The sequence below is a fragment of the Oncorhynchus keta genome, chromosome 27, assembly GCF_023373465.1.
Source record: "Oncorhynchus keta strain PuntledgeMale-10-30-2019 chromosome 27, Oket_V2, whole genome shotgun sequence".
In the NCBI taxonomy this organism is placed as follows: domain Eukaryota; kingdom Metazoa; phylum Chordata; class Actinopteri; order Salmoniformes; family Salmonidae; genus Oncorhynchus; species Oncorhynchus keta.
The window spans coordinates 2,591,715-2,611,010 of record NC_068447.1 but is presented as its reverse complement, the minus strand read 5'-3'; the positions used below and the strand labels follow the sequence as shown (position 1 = coordinate 2,611,010).

The 19,296-nt window shown below is 43.0% G+C and overlaps 1 protein-coding gene across 1 annotated transcript; it reads left to right on the top strand.

Annotated features, from left to right (window-relative positions):
• Positions 1–12,817: 12,817 nt before the first annotated feature.
• Positions 12,818–18,574, top strand: LOC118377123 (transcription factor Sox-18B-like). The gene is made up of 2 exons (XM_035763967.2): positions 12,818–13,528; positions 14,243–18,574. Exons 1-2 carry the CDS (start codon positions 13,141–13,143, stop codon positions 15,397–15,399), a joined length of 1,545 nt encoding a protein of 514 aa, XP_035619860.1. The 5' UTR covers positions 12,818–13,140; the 3' UTR covers positions 15,400–18,574.
• Positions 18,575–19,296: the final 722 nt, after the last annotated feature.

Here is a 19,296-nt window from a genome sequence, read left to right as displayed (position 1 = left end):
AGAAGCTGTTCAGGAGTCTGATGGCTCGGAGGTAGAAGCTGTTCAGCAGTCTGATGGCTCGGAGGTAGAAGCTGTTCAGGAGTCTGATGGCTCGGAGGTAGAAGCTGTTCAGGAGTCTGATGGCTCGGAGGTAGAAGCTGTTCAGGAGTCTCATGGCTCTGAGGTAGAAGCTGTTCAGGAGTCTGATGGCTCGGAGGTAGAAGCTGTTCAGGAGTCTGATGGCTCGGAGGTAGAAGCTGTTCAGCAGTCTGATGGCTCGGAGGTAGAAGCTGTTCAGCAGTCTGATGGCTCAGAGGTAGAAGCTGATCAGGAGTCTGATGGCTCGGCGGTAGAAGCTGTTCAGGAGTCTGATGGCTCGGAGGTAGAAGCTGTTCAGCAGTCTGATGGCTCGGAGGTAGAAGCTGATCAGGAGTCTGATGGCTCGGCGGTAGAAGCTGTTCAGGAGTCTGATGGCTCGGAGGTAGAAGCTGTTCAGCAGTCTGATGGCTCGGAGGTAGAAGCTGATCAGGAGTCTGATGGCTCGGCGGTAGAAGCTGTTCAGGAGTCTGATGGCTCGGAGGTAGAAGCTGATCAGCAGTCTGATGGCTCGGAGGTAGAAGCTGTTCAGCAGTCTGATGGCTCGGAGGTAGAAGCTGTTCAGGAGTCTGATGGCTCGGAGGTAGAAGCTGTTCAGGAGTCTGATGGCTCGGAGGTAGAAGCTGTTCAGGAGTCTGATGGCTCGGAGGTAGAAGCTGTTCAGCAGTCTGATGGCTTGGAGGTAGAAGCTGTTCAGGAGTCTGATGGCTGGGGGGGCAGAAGCTGTTCAGCAGTCTGATGGCTCGGAGGTAGAAGCTGTTCAGGAGTCTGATGGCTGGGGGGGTAGAAGCTGTTCAGCAGTCTGATGGCTCAGAGGTAGAAGCTGTTCAGGAGTCTGATGGCTGGGGGGGTAGAAGCTGTTCAGGAGTCTGATGGCTGGGGGGTAGAAGCTGTTCAGCAGTCTGATGGATGGGGGTAGAAGCTGTTCAGCAGTCTGATGGATTGGGGTAGAAGCTGTTCAGCAGTCTCATGGCTCGGGTGTAGAAGCTGTTCAGGAGTCTCATGGCTCGGAGGTAGAAGCTGTTCAGGGGCCTTTTGGAACTGGACTCCCGCTTGCCAGGTGGTAGCAGAGAGATTTTTGGGGGCTTTCCTCTGGCACCACCTACTATATAGGTCCTAGATGGCAGTAAGCTTGACCCCAGTGGGCCGTATGCATTATCCTCTGTCGCGCCTTACGGTCGGATGCAGAGCAGTTGCCATACCAGGCGGTGATGCAACCGGCCAGGATGATCTCGATGGTGCAGCTGTAGAACTTTTTGAAGAACTGCAATATCTTTTCAGCGTCTTGAGGGGGGAAGAAGCGCTGTCGTGGACATGGAGGAACTTGAAGCTCTCATCCCGCCCCACTACAACCCCATCGATGTTGATGGGGGCGTGCTCCGTCTCCTTTGACTTGCTTACGTCGAGGGAGAGGTTGTTGTCCTGACACCACACTGCCAGGTCTCTGACCTCCTCCTTATAGGCTGCCTGATCGTCGGCGGTGATAAACTTAATGAGGAGAAACACAGAGACAATGTCAGCTCCCTTATGATTCTTAGCCTGTAGACTTCACTGTTAATCATTCTGGCAGTGTTGGGGAGAGAGAGAGAGAGAGAGAGAGAGAGAGAGAGAGAGAGAGAGAGAGAGAGAGAGAGAGAGAGAGAGACGAGAGGAGAGGTAAGGGATCATAGGAGAGAGGGGTAAGAGAGTTGTTATCCAAAAAAAAATACAGAATTAGAGTTGGATAAATGTAGATTAACTTGCATTTTTTTTGCAAGGATTTATGATGATACTAACCTCAACATTAAAACCTCCAATCCAAATCACAATTCCATTCCAAAACCTTGATTTTGGACAAAATGACCTGAATGAACTATGTTGTTTCTTTGGCTATGCCGGATTAAGTGATTAAGTTAATAGCAGTGATGCTATTACTGTGTAAATCCAGTAGGGCAACATCTGAAAAATAGTGCACTTGGTAGTGTCTTTGGCTATGCCGGACTTTGATATGACATGCTATTCTATAAAATCCTTTCTCTGTAATTAATAATACCTGATTGAGCTAATCATGTAAATGTAATTAACTACAACGTCAGGGCACCACAAAATAATATTCATAGAGCTGTTATCTTCCGATTAAACTCTTAAAGACCTAGTAATATTTCACATCAATTGCAGTCAATATTAATCATCGCCTTATTTCAGTCTCATCTGAAAGTTGTAAATTCTTGGTTATCTTCACAAACCCTGGCTAACAAGTTGAATCAGCAATACAAAATTGGGTGTAATTATTTATTTACTAAACACTTAACTAATCACACAGAATTACATATACACAGAATTAATCATACCTCATAAAGGAAAATGTCCCTAGCGGACGGAACAGATATGACAGCTGGTTACCCAAAGATAAGGGGGCTGGGTTTGAGTGAAAGAGCGGGAAGACTGAGGAACAAAGTGAGAAGTGATGTCTCTATCGTAAATGCAGGATCTTATGCATTCTAAATTACAGCCCATTTGGAAAAGGAAAATGCAATTGATGTTTACTCTGAGCTGCGCTACAGTAGGTTGGTGGTAGATGGAAGGCCGTGTTGCCCCACAGAGCCCTTTGTCCTTTGAAGAATGTCTCTGCTGGTAAATTGGAAACATTGAAGTAACGCTTTTGTGTGGTAGACGGGATACTCTGTCTGTTCTTTCCTAGCCCACGTTTGCAGCTGCTGTTGCTAACTCAACGGCTAGAAGGTATCACTTCTGTAGTGAATAAGAGTTCAAAGTTCATACCATTCCCAACCAAAGCTCACACTGTAGTTGGCTTCTTTCTGAAGTTATCTGAACCATTCTGACATTGGACCGTCGTCCTCACATCCTGGGAAACAGGAGGTTACATTTTCGTCAAGGCTTTATATAGTGGAGCGAGAACGGTGTGTCTGAAAAGTTTTATAACCCATGTCTCTTCACAGGGACGGGCCACTGACTGAGCAGAGCCCTAACCTTATGAAAACCCAAATCTCTCATTTGGAAGCTAAAATTACATTTAATCTTTTCACCAATAATCTTATATTCAAACATTTAAATTGAACAACAATTCCATGTGAATCCGATAACTACAATGTGCAGACTTTCCACTGTAGAGTTTATGTAATCTTATCATTGATGAGAATGTCTCAACTGACATCATCTACAAGTCTCTGCTCGGTAAAGCCCCGCCCTATCTCAGCTCGCTGGTCACCATAGCAGCACCCACTCGTAGCACACGCTGCAGCAGGTATATCTCACTGGTCACCCCCAAAGCCAATTCCTCCTTTGGTCGCCTTTCCTTCCAGTTCTCTGCTGCCACTGACTGGAACAAATTGAAAAATCACTGAAGCTGGAGATTCCCATCTCCCTCACTAGCTTTAAGAACCAGCTGTCAGAGCAGCTCACAGATCACTGCACCTGTTCATAGCCCATCTGTATTACAGCCCATCTATCTACCTCATCCCCACACTGTATTTATTTATTTTGCACCACAGTATCTCTACTTGCACATCCATCTTCTGCACATCTATCACTCCAGTGTTTAATTTCCATATTGTAATTACTTCGCCACCGTATTTATTGCCTTAACTCCCTGTATGTAGTATTATTGATTGCATGTTTTGTTTTACTCCATGTGTAACTCTGTGTTGTTGTTTGTGTTGAACTGCTTTGCTTTATCTTGGCCAGGTCGCAGTTGTAAATGAGAACTTGTTCTCAACTAGCCTTCCTGGTTAAATAAAGGTGTTCTCAACTAGCCTACCTGGTTAAATAAAGGTGTTCTCAACTAGCCTACCTGGTTAAATAAAGGTGTTCTCAACTAGCCTCCCTGGTTAAATAAAGGTGTTCTCAACTAGCCTACCTGGTTAAATAAAGGTGTTCTCAACTAGCCTACCTGGTTAAATAAAGGTGTTCTCAACTAGCCTACCTGGTTAAATAAAGGTGTTCTCAACTAGCCTACCTGGTTAAATAAAGGTGTTCTCAACTAGCCTACCTGGTTAAATAAAGGTGTTCTCAACTAGTCTACCTGGTTAAATAAAGGTGTTTTCAACTAGCCTACCTGGTTAAATAAAGGTGTTCTCAACTAGCCTACCTGGTTAAATAAAGGTGTTCTCAACTAGCCTACCTGGTTAAATAAAGGTGTTCTCAACTAGCCTACCTGGTTAAATAAAGGTGTTCTCAACTAGCCTTCCTGGTTAAATAAAGGTGTTCTCAACTAGTCTACCTGGTTAAATAAAGGTGTTTTCAACTAGCCTACCTGGTTAAATAAAGGTGTTCTCAACTAGCCTACCTGGTTAAATAAAGGTGTTCTCAACTAGCCTACCTGGTTAAATAAAGGTGTTCTCAACTAGCCTACCTGGTTAAATAAAGGTGTTCTCAACTAGCCTACCTGGTTAAATAAAGGTGTTTTCAACTAGCCTACCTGGTTAAATAAAGGTGTTCTCAACTAGCCTACCTGGTTAAATATAGGTGTTTTCAACTAGCCTACCTGGTTAAATAAAGGTGTTCTCAACTGGCCTACCTGGTTAAATAAAGGTGTTCTCAACTAGCCTACCTGGTTAAATAAAGGTGTTCTCAACTAGCCTACCTGGTTAAATAAAGGTGTTCTCAACCGGCCTACCTGGTTAAATAAAGGTGTTCTCAACTGGCCTACCTGGTTAAATAAAGGTGTTCTCAACTGGCCTACCTGGTTAAATAAAGGTGTTCTTAACTAGCCTACCTGGTTAAATAAAGGTGTTCTCAACTGGCCTACCTGGTTAAATAAAGGTGTTCTCAACTAGCCTACCTGGTTAAATAAAGGTGTTCTCAACTAGCCTACCTGGTTAAATAAAGGTGTTTTCAACTAGCCTTCCTGGTTAAATAAAGGTGTTCTCAACTAGCCTACCTGGTTAAATAAAGGTGTTCTCAACTAGCCTACCTGGTTAAATAAAGGTGTTCTCAACTAGCCTTCCTGGTTAAATAAAGGTGTTCTCAACTGGCCTACCTGGTTAAATAAATACATAAATAATATTCAGAACTGACATCATATTCATTAAGTACCACATATGTTCAATTGGTCGGATTACCAGAATATAGTTCATTTCCCCACACCTTCTGATGTTCCCAGAATCTCTATGTTAACCAAGGGTTTTGCAAATGTCACATTAGTAGGGTAGAGAGAGGAAAAAGGGGGGAGGTATTTATGACTGTCATAAACCTACCGCCCAGGCCAACGTCATGACAACTATTACTACCAAGCAATTAAAACTTCTAAGGACTAGCAATTAAAACTTCTAACAAACTGAAACCTGCAGAAGAAACACAGTGGAACCATCCAACACAGCACTGAGTGAGTAATGTTCATTCTGAACCTACTTCTGAAGCCAAAAGGTAAAAGACACTAATCTGTAGGTAAAGATGTTGTAAAAAGACAAGTAAATAAAGCTCATAAGCACATGTCAGCACCTTCAATTAGCACTGAGGTGAGGAGTCAGATGTGTGAAAACTCTTGAACTCTTGAATTTCACAGCCCCCCCCCGCCACACACACCCAAATGCAGAGGTCTTTGAACCCCATAAGGTTTATCCAGAGGTCATTACAATAGAGAATCCCGTGGATATTAAAAATAACCCTGCAAGGAATAAGTACAAAGAAAAGCTCCTCAGGGACAATCCAGAGACACTATTTGCTGACTGCTACAAGGAGGAGAACGTACAACTTCATTTTCCCTGGTACAGTGATGATCATGTACAGGTACAGATATTGGTGTGCAAAAGAGCAGAAAAGTAAATAAATAAAAATTGTGGGGATGAGGGAGGTGAAAATGGGTGGGCTATTTACCAATAGATTAAGTACAGCTGCAGCGATCGGTTAGCTGCTCAGATAGCTGATGTTTGAAGTTGGTGAGGGAGATAAAAGTCTCCAACTTCAGCGATTTTTGCAATTCATTCCAGTCACAGGCAGCAGAGTACTGGAACGAAAGGCGGCCGAATGAGGTGTTGGCAGTGTCACAGTGTCCAATGACGGGCCGAAAGTATATAGAATGGTGTCGTCTGCATAGAGGTGGATCAGGGAATCGCCCGCAGAAAGAACAACATCATTGATATATACAGAGAAAAGAGTCGGCCCGAGAATTGAACCCTGTGGCACCCCCATAGAGACTGCCAGAGGACCGGACAGCATGCCCTCAGATTTGACACACTGAACTCTGTCTGCAAAGTAATTGGTGACCCAGGCAAGGCAGTCATCCGAAAAACCGAGGCTACTGAGTCTGCCGATAAGAATCTGGTGATAGACAGAGTCGAAAGCCTTGTCAAGGTCGATGAAGACAGCTGCACAGTACTGTCTTTTATCGATGGCGGTTATGATGTCGTTTAGTACCTTGAGTGTGGCTGAGGTGCACCCGTGACCGGCTCGGAAACCAGATTGCATAGCGGAGAAGGTACGGTGGGATTCGAGATGGTCAGTGACCTGTTTGTTGACTTGGCTTTCGAAGACCTTAGATAGGCAGGGCAGAATGGATATAGGTCTGTAACAGTTTGGGTCCAGGGTGTCTCCCACTTTGAAGAGGGGGATGACTGCAGCAGCTTTCCAATCCTTGGGGATCTCAGACGATATGAAAGAGAGGTTGAACAGGCTGGTAATAGGGGTTGCGACAATGGCGGCGGATAGTTTCAGAAATAGAGGGTCCAGATTGTCAAGCCCAGCTGATTTATACGGGTCCAGGTTTTGCAGCTCTTTCAGAACATCTGTTATCTGGATTTGGGTAAAGGAGAACCTGGAGAGGCTTGGGCGAGGAGCTGCGGGGGGGCCGGAGCTGTTGACCTAGGTAGGAGTAGCCAGGCGGAAGGCATGGCCAGCCGTTGAGAAATGCTTGTTGAAGTTTTCGATAATCATGGATTTGTCGGTGGTGACCGTGTTCCCTAGCCTCAGTGCAGTGGGCAGCTGGGAGGAGGTGCTCTTGTTCTCCATGGACTTCACAGTGTCCCAGAACTTTTTGGAGTTGGAGCTACAGGATGCAAACTTCTGCCTGAAGAAGCTGGCCTTAGCTTTCCTGACTGACTGCGTGTATTGGTTCCTGACTTCCCTGAACAGTTGCATATCACGGGGACTGTTCGATGCTATTGCAGTCCGCCACAGGATGTTTTTGTGCTGGTTGAGGGCAGTCAGGTCTGGAGTGAACCAAGGGCTGTATCTGTTCTTAGTTCTGCATTTTTTGAACGGAGCATGCTTATCTAAAATGGTGAGGAAGTTACTCTTAAAGAATGACCAGGCATCCTCAACTGCCAGGTCGATTAGAAAGGCCTGCTCACAGAAGTGTTTTAGGGAGCGTTTGACAGTGATGAGGGGTGGTCGTTTGACTGCGGCACCGTAGCGGATACAGGCAATGAGGCAGTGGTCGCTGAGATCCTGGTTGAAGACAGCAGAGGTGTATTTGGAGGGCCAGTTGGTCAGGATGACATCTATGAGGGTGCCCTTGCTTACAGAGTTAGGGTTGTACCTGGTGGGTTCCTTGATGATTTGTGTGAGATTGAGGGCATCTAGCTTAGATTGTAGGACTGCCGGGGTGTTAAGCATATCCCAGTTTAGGTCACCTAACAGAACAAACTCTGAAGCTAGATGGGGGGCAATCAATTCACAAATGGTGTCCAGGGCACAGCTGGGAGCTGAGGGGGGTCGGTAGCAGGCGGCAACAGCGAGAGACTTATTTCTGGAGAGAGTAATTTTCAGAATTAGTAGTTCGAACTGTTTGGGTATGGACCTGGAAAGTATGACATTACTTTGTAGGCTATCTCTGCAGTAGACTGCAACTCCTCCCCCTTTGGCAGTTCTATCTTGACGGAAGATGTTATAGTTGGGTATGGAAATCTCTGAATTTTTGGTGGCCTTCCTGAGCCAGGATTCAGACATGGCAAGGACATTAGGGTTAGCAGAGTGCTAAAGCAGTGAGTAAAACAAACTTAGGGAGGAGGCTTCTGATGTTGACATGCATGAAACCAAGGCTTTTTCGAACACAGAATATATATATATATTAACCAGACCATCCCCTGGCATGGCACAGTGTTATATTAACCAGACCATCCCCTGGCATGGCACAGTGTTATATTAACCAGACCATCCCCTGGCACAGTGCTATATTAACCAGACCATCCCCTGGCACAGTGCTATATTAACCAGACCATCCCCTAGCACAGTGTTATATTAACCAGACCATCCCCTGGCACAGTGTCATATTAACCAGACCATCCCCTGGCACAGTGCTATATTAACCAGACCATCCCCTGGCACAGTGCTATATTAACCAGACCATCCCCTGGTACAGTGCTATATTAACCAGACCATCCCCTGGCACAGTGCTATATTAACCAGACCATCCCCTGGTACAGTGCTATATTAACCAGACCATCCCATGGTACAGTGCTATATTAACCAGACCATCCCCTGGCACAGTGCTATATTAACCAGACCATCCCCTGGCACAGTGCTATATTAACCAGACCATCCCCTGGCACAGTGCTATATTAACCAGACCATCCCCTGGCACAGTGCTATATTAACCAGACCATTCCCTGGCACAGTGCTATATTAACCAGACCATCCCCTGGTACAGTGCTATATTAACCAGACCATCCCTCTGAGGTGTTTTCAGGTTAACTAGTTGTGTCAGGTTAACTAGTGTTGTCAGGTTAACTGTTATTGTCCAGGTTAACTAGTGTTGTCAGGTTAACTAGTGTTGTCAGGTTAACTAGTGTTGTCAGGTTAACTAGTGTTATCAGGTTAACTAGTGTTGTCAGGTTAACTAGTGTTATCAGGTTAACTAGTGTTGTCAGGTTAACTGTTATTGTCCAGGTTAACTAGTGTTGTCAGGTTAACTAGTGTTGTCAGGTTAACTAGTGTTATCAGGTTAACTAGTGTTGTCAGGTTAACTAGTGTTGTCAGGTTAACTAGTGTTGTCAGGTTAACTGTTATTGTCCAGGTTAACTAGTGTTGTCAGGTTAACTAGTGTTGTCAGGTTAACTAGTGTTATCAGGTTAACTAGTGTTGTCAGGTTAACTAGTGTTATCAGGTTAACTAGTTTTGTCAGGTTAACTAGTGTTATCAGGTTAACTAGTGTTGTCAGGTTAACTAGTGTTATCAGGTTAACTAGTGTTATCAGGTTAACTAGTGTTGTCAGGTTAACTAGTGTTCTCAGGTTAACTAGTGTTATCAGGTTAACTAGTGTTGTCAGGTTAACTAGTGTTGTCAGGTTAACTAGTGTTATCAGGTTAACTAGTGTTATCAGGTTAACTAGTGTTGTCAGGTTAACTAGTGTTGTCAGGTTAACTAGTGTTGTCAGGTTAACTAGTGTTATCAGGTTAACTAGTGTTGTCAGGTTAACTAGTGTTGTCAGGTTAACTGTTATTGTCCAGGTTAACTAGTGTTGTCAGGTTAACTAGTGTTGTCAGGTTAACTAGTGTTGTCAGGTTAACTAGTGTTATCAGGTTAACTAGTGTTATCAGGTTAACTAGTGTTATCAGGTTAACTAGTGTTGTCAGGTTAACTGTTATTGTCCAGGTTAACTAGTGTTGTCAGGTTAACTAGTGTTGTCAGGTTAACTAGTGTTGTCAGGTTAACTAGTGTTATCAGGTTAACTAGTGTTGTCAGGTTAACTAGTGTTGTCAGGTTAACTGTTATTGTCCAGGTTAACTAGTGTTGTCAGGTTAACTAGTGTTGTCAGGTTAACTAGTGTTGTCAGGTTAACTAGTGTTGTCAGGTTAACTGTTATTGTCCAGGTTAACTAGTGTTGTCAGGTTAACTAGTGTTGTCAGGTTAACTAGTGTTATCAGGTTAACTAGTGTTGTCAGGTTAACTAGTGTTGTCAGGTTAACTAGTGTTATCAGGTTAACTAGTGTTGTCAGGTTAACTAGTGTTATCAGGTTAACTAGTGTTGTCAGGTTAACTGTTATTGTCCAGGTTAACTAGTGTTGTCAGGTTAACTAGTGTTGTCAGGTTAACTAGTGTTGTCAGGTTAACTGTTATTGTCCAGGTTAACTAGTGTTGTCAGGTCAACTAGTGTTGTCAGGTTAACTAGTGTTGTCAGGTTAACTAGTGTTATCAGGTTAACTAGTGTTGTCAGGTTAACTAGTGTTATCAGGTTAACTAGTGTTGTCAGGTTAACTGTTATTGTCCAGGTTAACTAGTGTTGTCAGGTTAACTAGTGTTGTCAGGTTAACTAGTGTTGTCAGGTTAACTAGTGTTATCAGGTTAACTAGTGTTGTCAGGTTAACTGTTATTGTCCAGGTTAACTAGTGTTGTCAGGTTAACTAGTGTTGTCAGGTTAACTAGTGTTGTCAGGTTAACTAGTGTTATCAGGTTAACTAGTGTTGTCAGGTTAACTAGTGTTATCAGGTTAACTAGTGTTGTCAGGTTAACTAGTGTTGTCAGGTTAACTAGTGTTATCAGGATAACTAGTGTTGTCAGGTTAACTAGTGTTGTAAGGTTAACTAGTGTTATCAGGATAACTAGTGTTGTCAGGTTAACTAGTGTTATCAGGTTAACTAGTGTTGTCAGGTTAACTGTTATTGTCCAGGTTAACTAGTGTTGTCAGGTTAACTAGTGTTGTCAGGCTAACTAGTGTTGTCAGGTTAACTAGTGTTATCAGGTTAACTAGTGTTGTCAGGTTAACTAGTGTTATCAGGTTAACTAGTGTTGTCAGGTTAACTGTTATTGTCCAGGTTAACTAGTGTTGTCAGGTTAACTAGTGTTGTCAGGTTAACTAGTGTTGTCAGGTTAACTAGTGTTGTCAAGTTAACTGTTATTGTCCAGGTTAACTGTTATTGTCCAGGTTAACTAGTGTTGTCAGGTTAACTAGTGTTGTCAGGTTAACTAGTGTTGTCAGGTTAACTAGTGTTGTCAAGTTAACTGTTATTGTCCAGGTTAACTGTTATTCATGTTATAACTGTTTTGTAGTCCAGGTAATTATTTGTTATGGTTAGTTAGCGCTAGTTGGCTGTACCTGCGCCAAAACTCCAATATTTTTCATCTTATAGCTTGTTCTCCATCTGCTTTTAAATAATGAGCCAACATGTTTTCAGGACTTATTTCCATGACTGATTAAAACTAATTTTCACATGCTCTCTATACGTAGACTATATATATATATATATATACATAATATGACATTTAAAAATGTCTTTATTCATTTGGAACTTTGGAAGTGTAATATTAACATTTAAATGTTTATTATTTAATTCACTTCTTTGGCAATGTAAACATATGTTTCCCATGCCAAAAACACTCAAGGCATTGCTCAATTTTTACATGTTTTGCCTAAAGTGACAATCCCAAATCGAACTGCCTGTAAATCAGGACACAAATCTAACTGCCTGTAGCTCAGGACACAAATCTAACTGCCTGTAGCTCAGGACACAAATCTAACTGTCTGTAGCTCAGGACACAAATCTAACTGTCTGTAGCTCAGGACCCAAATCTAACTGCCTGTAGCTCAGGACCCAAATCTAACTGTCTGTAGCTCAGGACACAAATCTAACTGTCTGTAGCTCAGGACCCAAATCTAACTGCCTGTAGCTCAGGACCCAAATCTAACTGCCTGTAGCTCAGGACCAACATCTAACTGCCAGTAGCTCAGGACCCAAATCTAACTGCCTGTAGCTCAAGCACTGAAGCAAATATAAGAATGTTCTTGATACGATTTGAAAGGAAACACTTTGAAGTTTACGTAAATGTGAAAGGAATGTAGTAGAATATAACACATTAGATCTGGTAAAATATAATACAATGAAAAAAACAGTCATTCTTTTGTATTTTTTTTGTACCATCATGTTTGAAATGCAAGAGAAAGGCCATAATGTGTATTATTCCAGCCCAGGGCGCAATTTAGATTTTGGCCACTAGATGGCAGCAGTGTGTGTGTGCAAAGTTTTAGACTGATCCAATGAACCATTGCATTTATGTTCAAAATGTTGTATCAAGACTGCCCAAATGTGCACAATTTGTTTATTAATAACTTTTCATGTTCATAACTGTGCTCTATCTCCTCAAACAATAGCATGGTATTATTTCACTGTAATAGCTACTGTAAATTGGACAGTGCAGTTAGATTAACAAGAATTTAAAGTTTCTGCCCATATCAGATATGTCTATGTCCAGGGAAATTGTCTTGTTACTTACAACATCATGCTAATCGCATTAGTTCACATTAGCTCAACCATCCCCCGGGTGGGACATCCTTAAGAGGTCTCTTAAGAGGGAGGATACATTGAGAGAGAAGGAGAAAGTTGCACTGCTAAGCAGCATGGCTTTGAGTGTGGTCTCCTTTCACCACAGCTCTAGCTGTAAGAGGGCTGGATAGAGACCAGACACACAGAGTGGCTGGTCAAGGTTGTGTGTCTTTCTCTATGTGTGTGAGCAGAAACAATGGGCCTCTCAGATTACATGTCTCTGTGTGGGAGGGGGGTGGAGGAAAGGGGGAGTCAGGGAGAGGGATAGAAAGGGGGAGGAGGGAGGAAAGGGGGAGGAAAGGAGGTGGGAGCGAAGGGGGAGGCAGGGGGGTAGAAAGGGGGAGGCAGGGAGGGGGGAAAAATGGGGGGGTAGACAGGGAGGTGGAGGCAGGGAGGGAGACAAAGGAGGAGGAAGGGGGAGGCAGGGAGGGAGACTCTCCCACAGCCGACCCCTCCTGCTCACCTCGCTAGTTTCCCTGGCGTCTGATTGGTCTATACCGGGTATATATTTACACAACGGGTTTATCAAGCCTCACCACAACTTTCAAACTCTGAAGCTCTGGAATAACAGAGGAGAAACAGACTGGACACACCAACAACGAGTTCTGGAAAACAGAGAGAGAGAAAAGAGAAGAGAAGAGAGAGAGAAGAGAGTGAGAGAGAGAGAGACAGAGAGAAAGAGACAGAGAGAGAGAGAGAGCGAGAGAGAGAGAGACAGAGAGAGACAGAGAGAGAGAGACAGAGAGAGACAGAGAGAGTCATGGGACCTTTGAGATTATAAACTCCTTGTTTTTGCTGCTGTTTAAAAGGTTACCGAACAACAACATCAATTGGACTACTAAACTACTAACTAGGATTTTGTCTAGCTGGTATGGATATATCTGAGTCTAGTTCTCCGCCAGGCCAGGATGGAGCCGGTCAGCGTCCATGGGTGTCTTCCCCCAGCCCGGGTCCTGATCGTGGGCTAAGACCCTTCGACCAGACCCCCCTCTCTGAAGGATCTGGAGACTGTGGCCCCACTGGTTCCCGTAAAGAGGCCGGTACAGGAGCCCCAGGGAGTGGACCATGGACAGGGGCAGGTAGTCCTGACTCGACCCACCCAGGAGCACCTTCCTTGGGTAGCGGTGAAGGGAAGCCAGGAGGTGAGTCGAGGATCCGTCGGCCCATGAATGCCTTCATGGTGTGGGCTAAAGACGAGAGGAAACGACTGGCCGTTCAGAACCCAGACCTCCACAATGCTGTCCTCAGCAAGATGCTGGGTAAGATTTGACACACTCTATTTACAGTGATTTATGGAACTCTTTTAGAAAACGTTTTCCTGTGGTGTCTTCGGGGTGCATTGTGTCATTTATTCAGCTTTAGAAAGAATGCTTTGTTTTTTTTTACTTAAAGGATAAATGTTTTGCCATGTCACGAACCACAATCAATCAGTTAAATCAACTCCACTTGTTGGTATGCCTTTAATCACTGTCTGTAAAATATCGTATTCAAGTCATATGCCAAAATGTGATTTATCAGCTTTTAAACCACATGTTGGATTGTTTCAATGTTTCATGTGTTCAGTAATGCTTAGTACGTAATGTAAAGCTGCCTGGTTTATTTCCAGACAGTAAGGAAGTAGACAGTTAGACTTTTATTCTGAAAACACATCACTTAGTAGCTACATCATACTGAATGTGTTTAGAGCTGCACAGATTCCATTTGGATGTAAACTGATGACAGCAAAATGTTTGATGATGATGATGATGATGCTACTGCTGCTAATGATGCTACTGCTGCTAATGATGCTACGGCTGCTAATGATGCTAATGATGCTACTCGTGCTAATGATGCTACTGCTGCTAATGATGCTACTCGTGCTAATGATGCTACTGCTGCTAATGATGCTACTGCTGCTAATGATGCTACTGCTGCTAATGATGCTACTGCTGCTAATGATGCTAATGTTAATAACAATGTATTATTATCTTTAGGTCAGTCGTGGAAGGCCCTGACTACTCTGGACAAGCGTCCCTTCGTTGAGGAGGCCGAGAGACTCCGACTCCAACACCTGACGGACCACCCCAACTACAAGTACCGCCCCCGTCGCAAGAAACAGGCCAAAAAGCTCAAACGGGTGGAACCGGGGCTACTGCTCCACAGCCTAGCCCAGGGAGAGACAGGGGAGGTCTATGGACAACCACAGGATAGTTATGTACATCCAGGCCACCATCACCCCCATCACCACCTCTTGCCTCCTCTCGTCCACTTTAGGGACCTTCACTCAGGGGACCTGGAGAGCTACGGCCTTCCCACACCGGAGATGTCCCCCCTGGATGTGATGGAGGAGACAGGAGGGGACGGAGGGGTGTTCTTTCCCCCTCACATGCAGGAGGACACGGGCCCGCATGGCGCTTGGAGTAACTACCATCATTATAACAAACACCATCACCACAACCCTCACAACCCTCACAGTAATCACCCCCGTTCTTTTAGTCAGAGTCAGGGTCATAGTCAGGGGCATAGTGGTCATGATCATCATCTTAGCCAGAGGGGCTCCTTGCTCTGTCGTCGTCCCCAGGAGAAGGGCCTCAACCTGGCTCCAGAGCCTACGAACTCTCCCAGTCTGTACTCTAACCCCCAGGGCTCCTCTATAAGCCTGTCTGAGCAAGTCAAACCTCATCTTTCTATCGGTAGTTCCACTGTGTCCTCTGGTTACTATAGTTACCTGTATAGTAGCTCTGGATCAGACACCAACCAGTCATCCCACTTCACCTCTCACCTGGGGCAGCTCTCTCCCCCACCTGAGTCCTTATCCCTGGCCCCTACATCCAACCCCTTAGCCCCCCAGTCCCTGGACTCTATACGGGACCAGCCAGGCCATGGTTCCTCAGGTCCTACGTCAACAGAGTTCTGGACAGAAGTGGATCGACATGAGTTTGACCAGTACCTCAGCGCCAGCCGGACTCGAACGGAGGAGCATGGGGGTACTCTCGTCCCTGTTTCTAATTCTTTGGAACGGTACGGGGGTGGAGCTATAGCCTTGAGGAGGAGCCCTGTCGCCTGTGAGGAGAGCCAGAACAGTCCTCTAATTTCACTTCTGTCTGATGCTAGTAGTGTTGTCTACTACAGTACCTCTATCACTGGCTAGACTCCTGGTCTTAGACTGACTTAGTGTTCAGATGTTCGCTGTAGTCTGGAATAGTCCAGTACAGCCTACCTGTGGCTCAACGGTATGTTAACAAAAATATACATACTTTTAATTCTTGAGTGACCCTTGATGTAGTTTGCACTACGAAATAGTAACAGATGTGCAAAACACTAAACTTAGGCAAGCACACCTCGTCAACAAACAAACAAAAAATGTTCAAGTATTTGAAAGAATTGGACTTTGAAGTATTTGACACAGGTCTACAGTTGAGGACTTTGATGACTTTCAGCGTAAGATTGTTTTATAGTCTGCAACAGACGACGGCAGGCCACTTAAGAATACTGAGCTCTTCTACTTACTGCCCAGACAGGCAGAACATTTATAATGACAAAACTGCTAATTTTTATTATAGCCATTTTTATACACTTCCTGTTTCCTGTTGTTTGTTTTATTTGCGTTGAATTATTTGCACTGGGTCAAAAACGTGTGCATAGGAAGACCACTAGGGTATAACCCTTTGGGTAACACATTCTCTTGACAATCCATCTTGAGATGCTCTACAGACCATTTACAAGCTATCAGAAACATTTCAACTAACTGTCTACTAACCCTAACCCTTATCCTAACCCTAACCCTAACCCTTATCCTAACCTTAACCCTAACCCTAACCCTTATCCTAACCTTAACCTTAACCCTAACCTTAACCCTTATCCTAACCCTAACCCTAACCCTTATCCTAACCCTAACCCTAACCCTAACCCTTATCCTAACCCTAACCCTTATCCTAACCCTAACCCTAACCCTAACCCTAACCCTTATCCTAACCCTAACCTTAACCCTAACCCTTATCCTAACCTTAACCCTAAACCTAACCCTAACCTTAACCCCAACCCTTATCCTAACCTTAACCCTAACCCTTATCCTAACCCAAACCTTAACCTTAACCCTAACGCTTATCCTAACCTTAACCCTAACCCTTATCCTAACCCTGACCTTAACCCGTACCTTTATTCTAAACCTACCTGAAACCTTAGCAAGCAGTTGCTCAGCAACAGATAGTTTGTTGATAGTATGACCGTCTATAGACCATCTATAGAACATCTGTAGACCATCTATAGACGTCTGTATCTATAGACCATCTGTATCTGTAGACCATCTATAGAGGATCCGTATCTATAGACCATCTGTATACCATCTACAGACCATCCACAGACCATCTACAGACCATCTATAGACCATCTGTATACCATCTACAGACCATCCACAGACCATCTACAGACCATCTATAGACCATCTATAGACCATCTGTAGACCATCTGTAGACCATCCACAGACCACCTATAGAGCATCTACAGACCATCTATAGACCATCTGTAGACCATCTATATAGGATCTGTATCTATAGACCATCCGTATCTATAGACCATCTATAAAGGATCTGTATCTATAGACTATATGTATCTATAGACTATCTGTATCTGTAGACCATCTGTATCTATAGACTATATGTATCTATAGACTATCTGTATCTATAGACTATCTGTAGACCATCTGTATCGGTAGACTATCTGTATCTGTAGACCATCTATAGACCATCTGTATCTATAGACCATCTGTAGACCATCTGTATCTGTAGACCATCTGTATCTGCAGACCATCTATACACCATCTATAGACCATCTGTATCTATAGACCAGCTGTATACCATCTGTATCTATATACCATCTGTATCTATAGACTATCTGTATCTATAGACTATATGTAGACCATCTGTATCTATAGACTATCTGTATCTATAGACCATCTGTATACCATCTGTATCTATAGACCATCTGTATCTATAGACTATCTGTATCTATAGACTATCTGTAGACCATCTGTATCTATAGACTATCTGTATCTATAGACTATCTGTAGACCATCTGTATCTATAGACTATCTGTATCTATAGACCATCTGTAGACCATCTGTATCTATAGGCTATCTGTATACCATCTGTATCTATAGACTATCTGTATCTATAGACTATCTGTAGACCATCTGTATCTATAGACTATCTGTATCTATAGACCAACAGTAGACCATCTATAGACCATCTGTATCTATAGACTATCTGTATACCATCTGTATCTATAGACTATCTGTATACCATCTGTATCTATAGACTATCTGTATCTATAGACTATCTGTAGACCATCTGTATCTATAGACCAACAGTAGACCATCTATAGACCATCTGTATCTGTAGACCATCTGTAGACCATCTGTAGACCATCTGTATCTATAGACCATCTGTAGACCATCTGTATACCATCTGTATCTATAGACCATCTGTAGACCATCTATAGACCATCTGTATCTATAGACCATCTGTAGACCATCTATATCTGTAGACCATCTGTAGACCGTCTGTAGACCATCTATAGACCATCTGTATCTGTAGACCATCTGTAGACCATCTATATCTGTAGACCATCTGTAGACCGTCTGTAGACCATCTATAGACCATCTGTATCTGTAGACCATCTGTAGACCGTCTGTCCAGATAAAGTGTGACCAAACGTTGTCATGAAACCGTTTTTAAAAAGGGACTACATAGTTTGCAGATGAAGATATCAAGGCCATGTGACTGTATCAGGTCTGCAGTAGTAGTTAGGAGTTTATTTTGAACAACTTTTTCTATTTACATCAAACAGTTGAATAATCCTATTTTAATTTCAGTCACCACACATGAAAGGGCAATCTGGGATTAGGGAATCAATTGAAGGACTTTTAAATGAATGACATACAGCCTCTGTACCAAAACGGGTGGGTGACAGCTTTGTTGTTGTTTGTTTCCCAGAATGCCCCTTTAAAGACCATGTTGAGCAGGTCATAAATCATGTTCTTTTGGTAATAATTATAATATAATGATTATCTCTGAACAAAAAGCAAAGTTTGGAATAAAACAAACTACACCATCTCTCTGCAATGAAATACCAAAAGGCAAAAATAAAATGCATTTATTTCATACAGTATGTCATTGTAATTATAACATTACTGTGACTCGGGATTATTTAAAAAAAAAACATTTTATACTTCAGTTGTTGTTGTTTTTATTGAAAAGGGCATTTTTAAATGAATTATGTTGCTTTAAAAAATATTTTACATAATAAAATGAAAGTTATTTCTAGAATGAATGGTTTTATACTTCCTTTCACTTAGTTTAAGATTTGATATTGGCTGCTTTGTTTGTTATAGAAATTATTCTCTAAACATTTGTTGGAAAACTCTGTTTTCTCTTAAAACCATTTTGAATCTTATTTTTTTTTCTTTTTTTTTCTGCTTCTTCAGTCTCAGTTCCTGGTTGTAAAAGTTTGACGTTGTTTCCACAATGTGTTATGTAAATCTATGGCCTTTTCCATCGAATGAAAGAGAAAGACAATCTCTCCCGTGTGTAAACTTAAAGTCGACCGACTGTCAGAATCCATCCTGGTGGAGTTCTGATCACCACTAAATTAGTTTGGCTTTTACAAACCCATTATTCGCTTAAACCGCTGACTGAAAGAAAAACTTTTTTTTTTTTTTAGCAAGAAAGAAACAACAGAATGCAAAAAAGGTAAGTCCCAAATGACATTCTATTTCCTATTTAGTGCACTACTTTTGGCCAGGGCCTATAAGAACCCTATTCCCTATTTAGTGCACTACTTTTGGCCAGAGTTATAGGCCCAGGGAAAAAAGGATGGCATTTGGGAGGCAGACAGTTTCTCGCCCCTCGCCGCGCGGCTCTCAACTCAAGGAGAGAAGAAAAGTGGATCTGAGAGAAAAAGCTTTTTTAACATTTTTTATTATTGTTTCCAGAACACATTTGGATTAGAGAAAAAGAGATGTTGATTTCTTAATCCCTTATGAGGATCT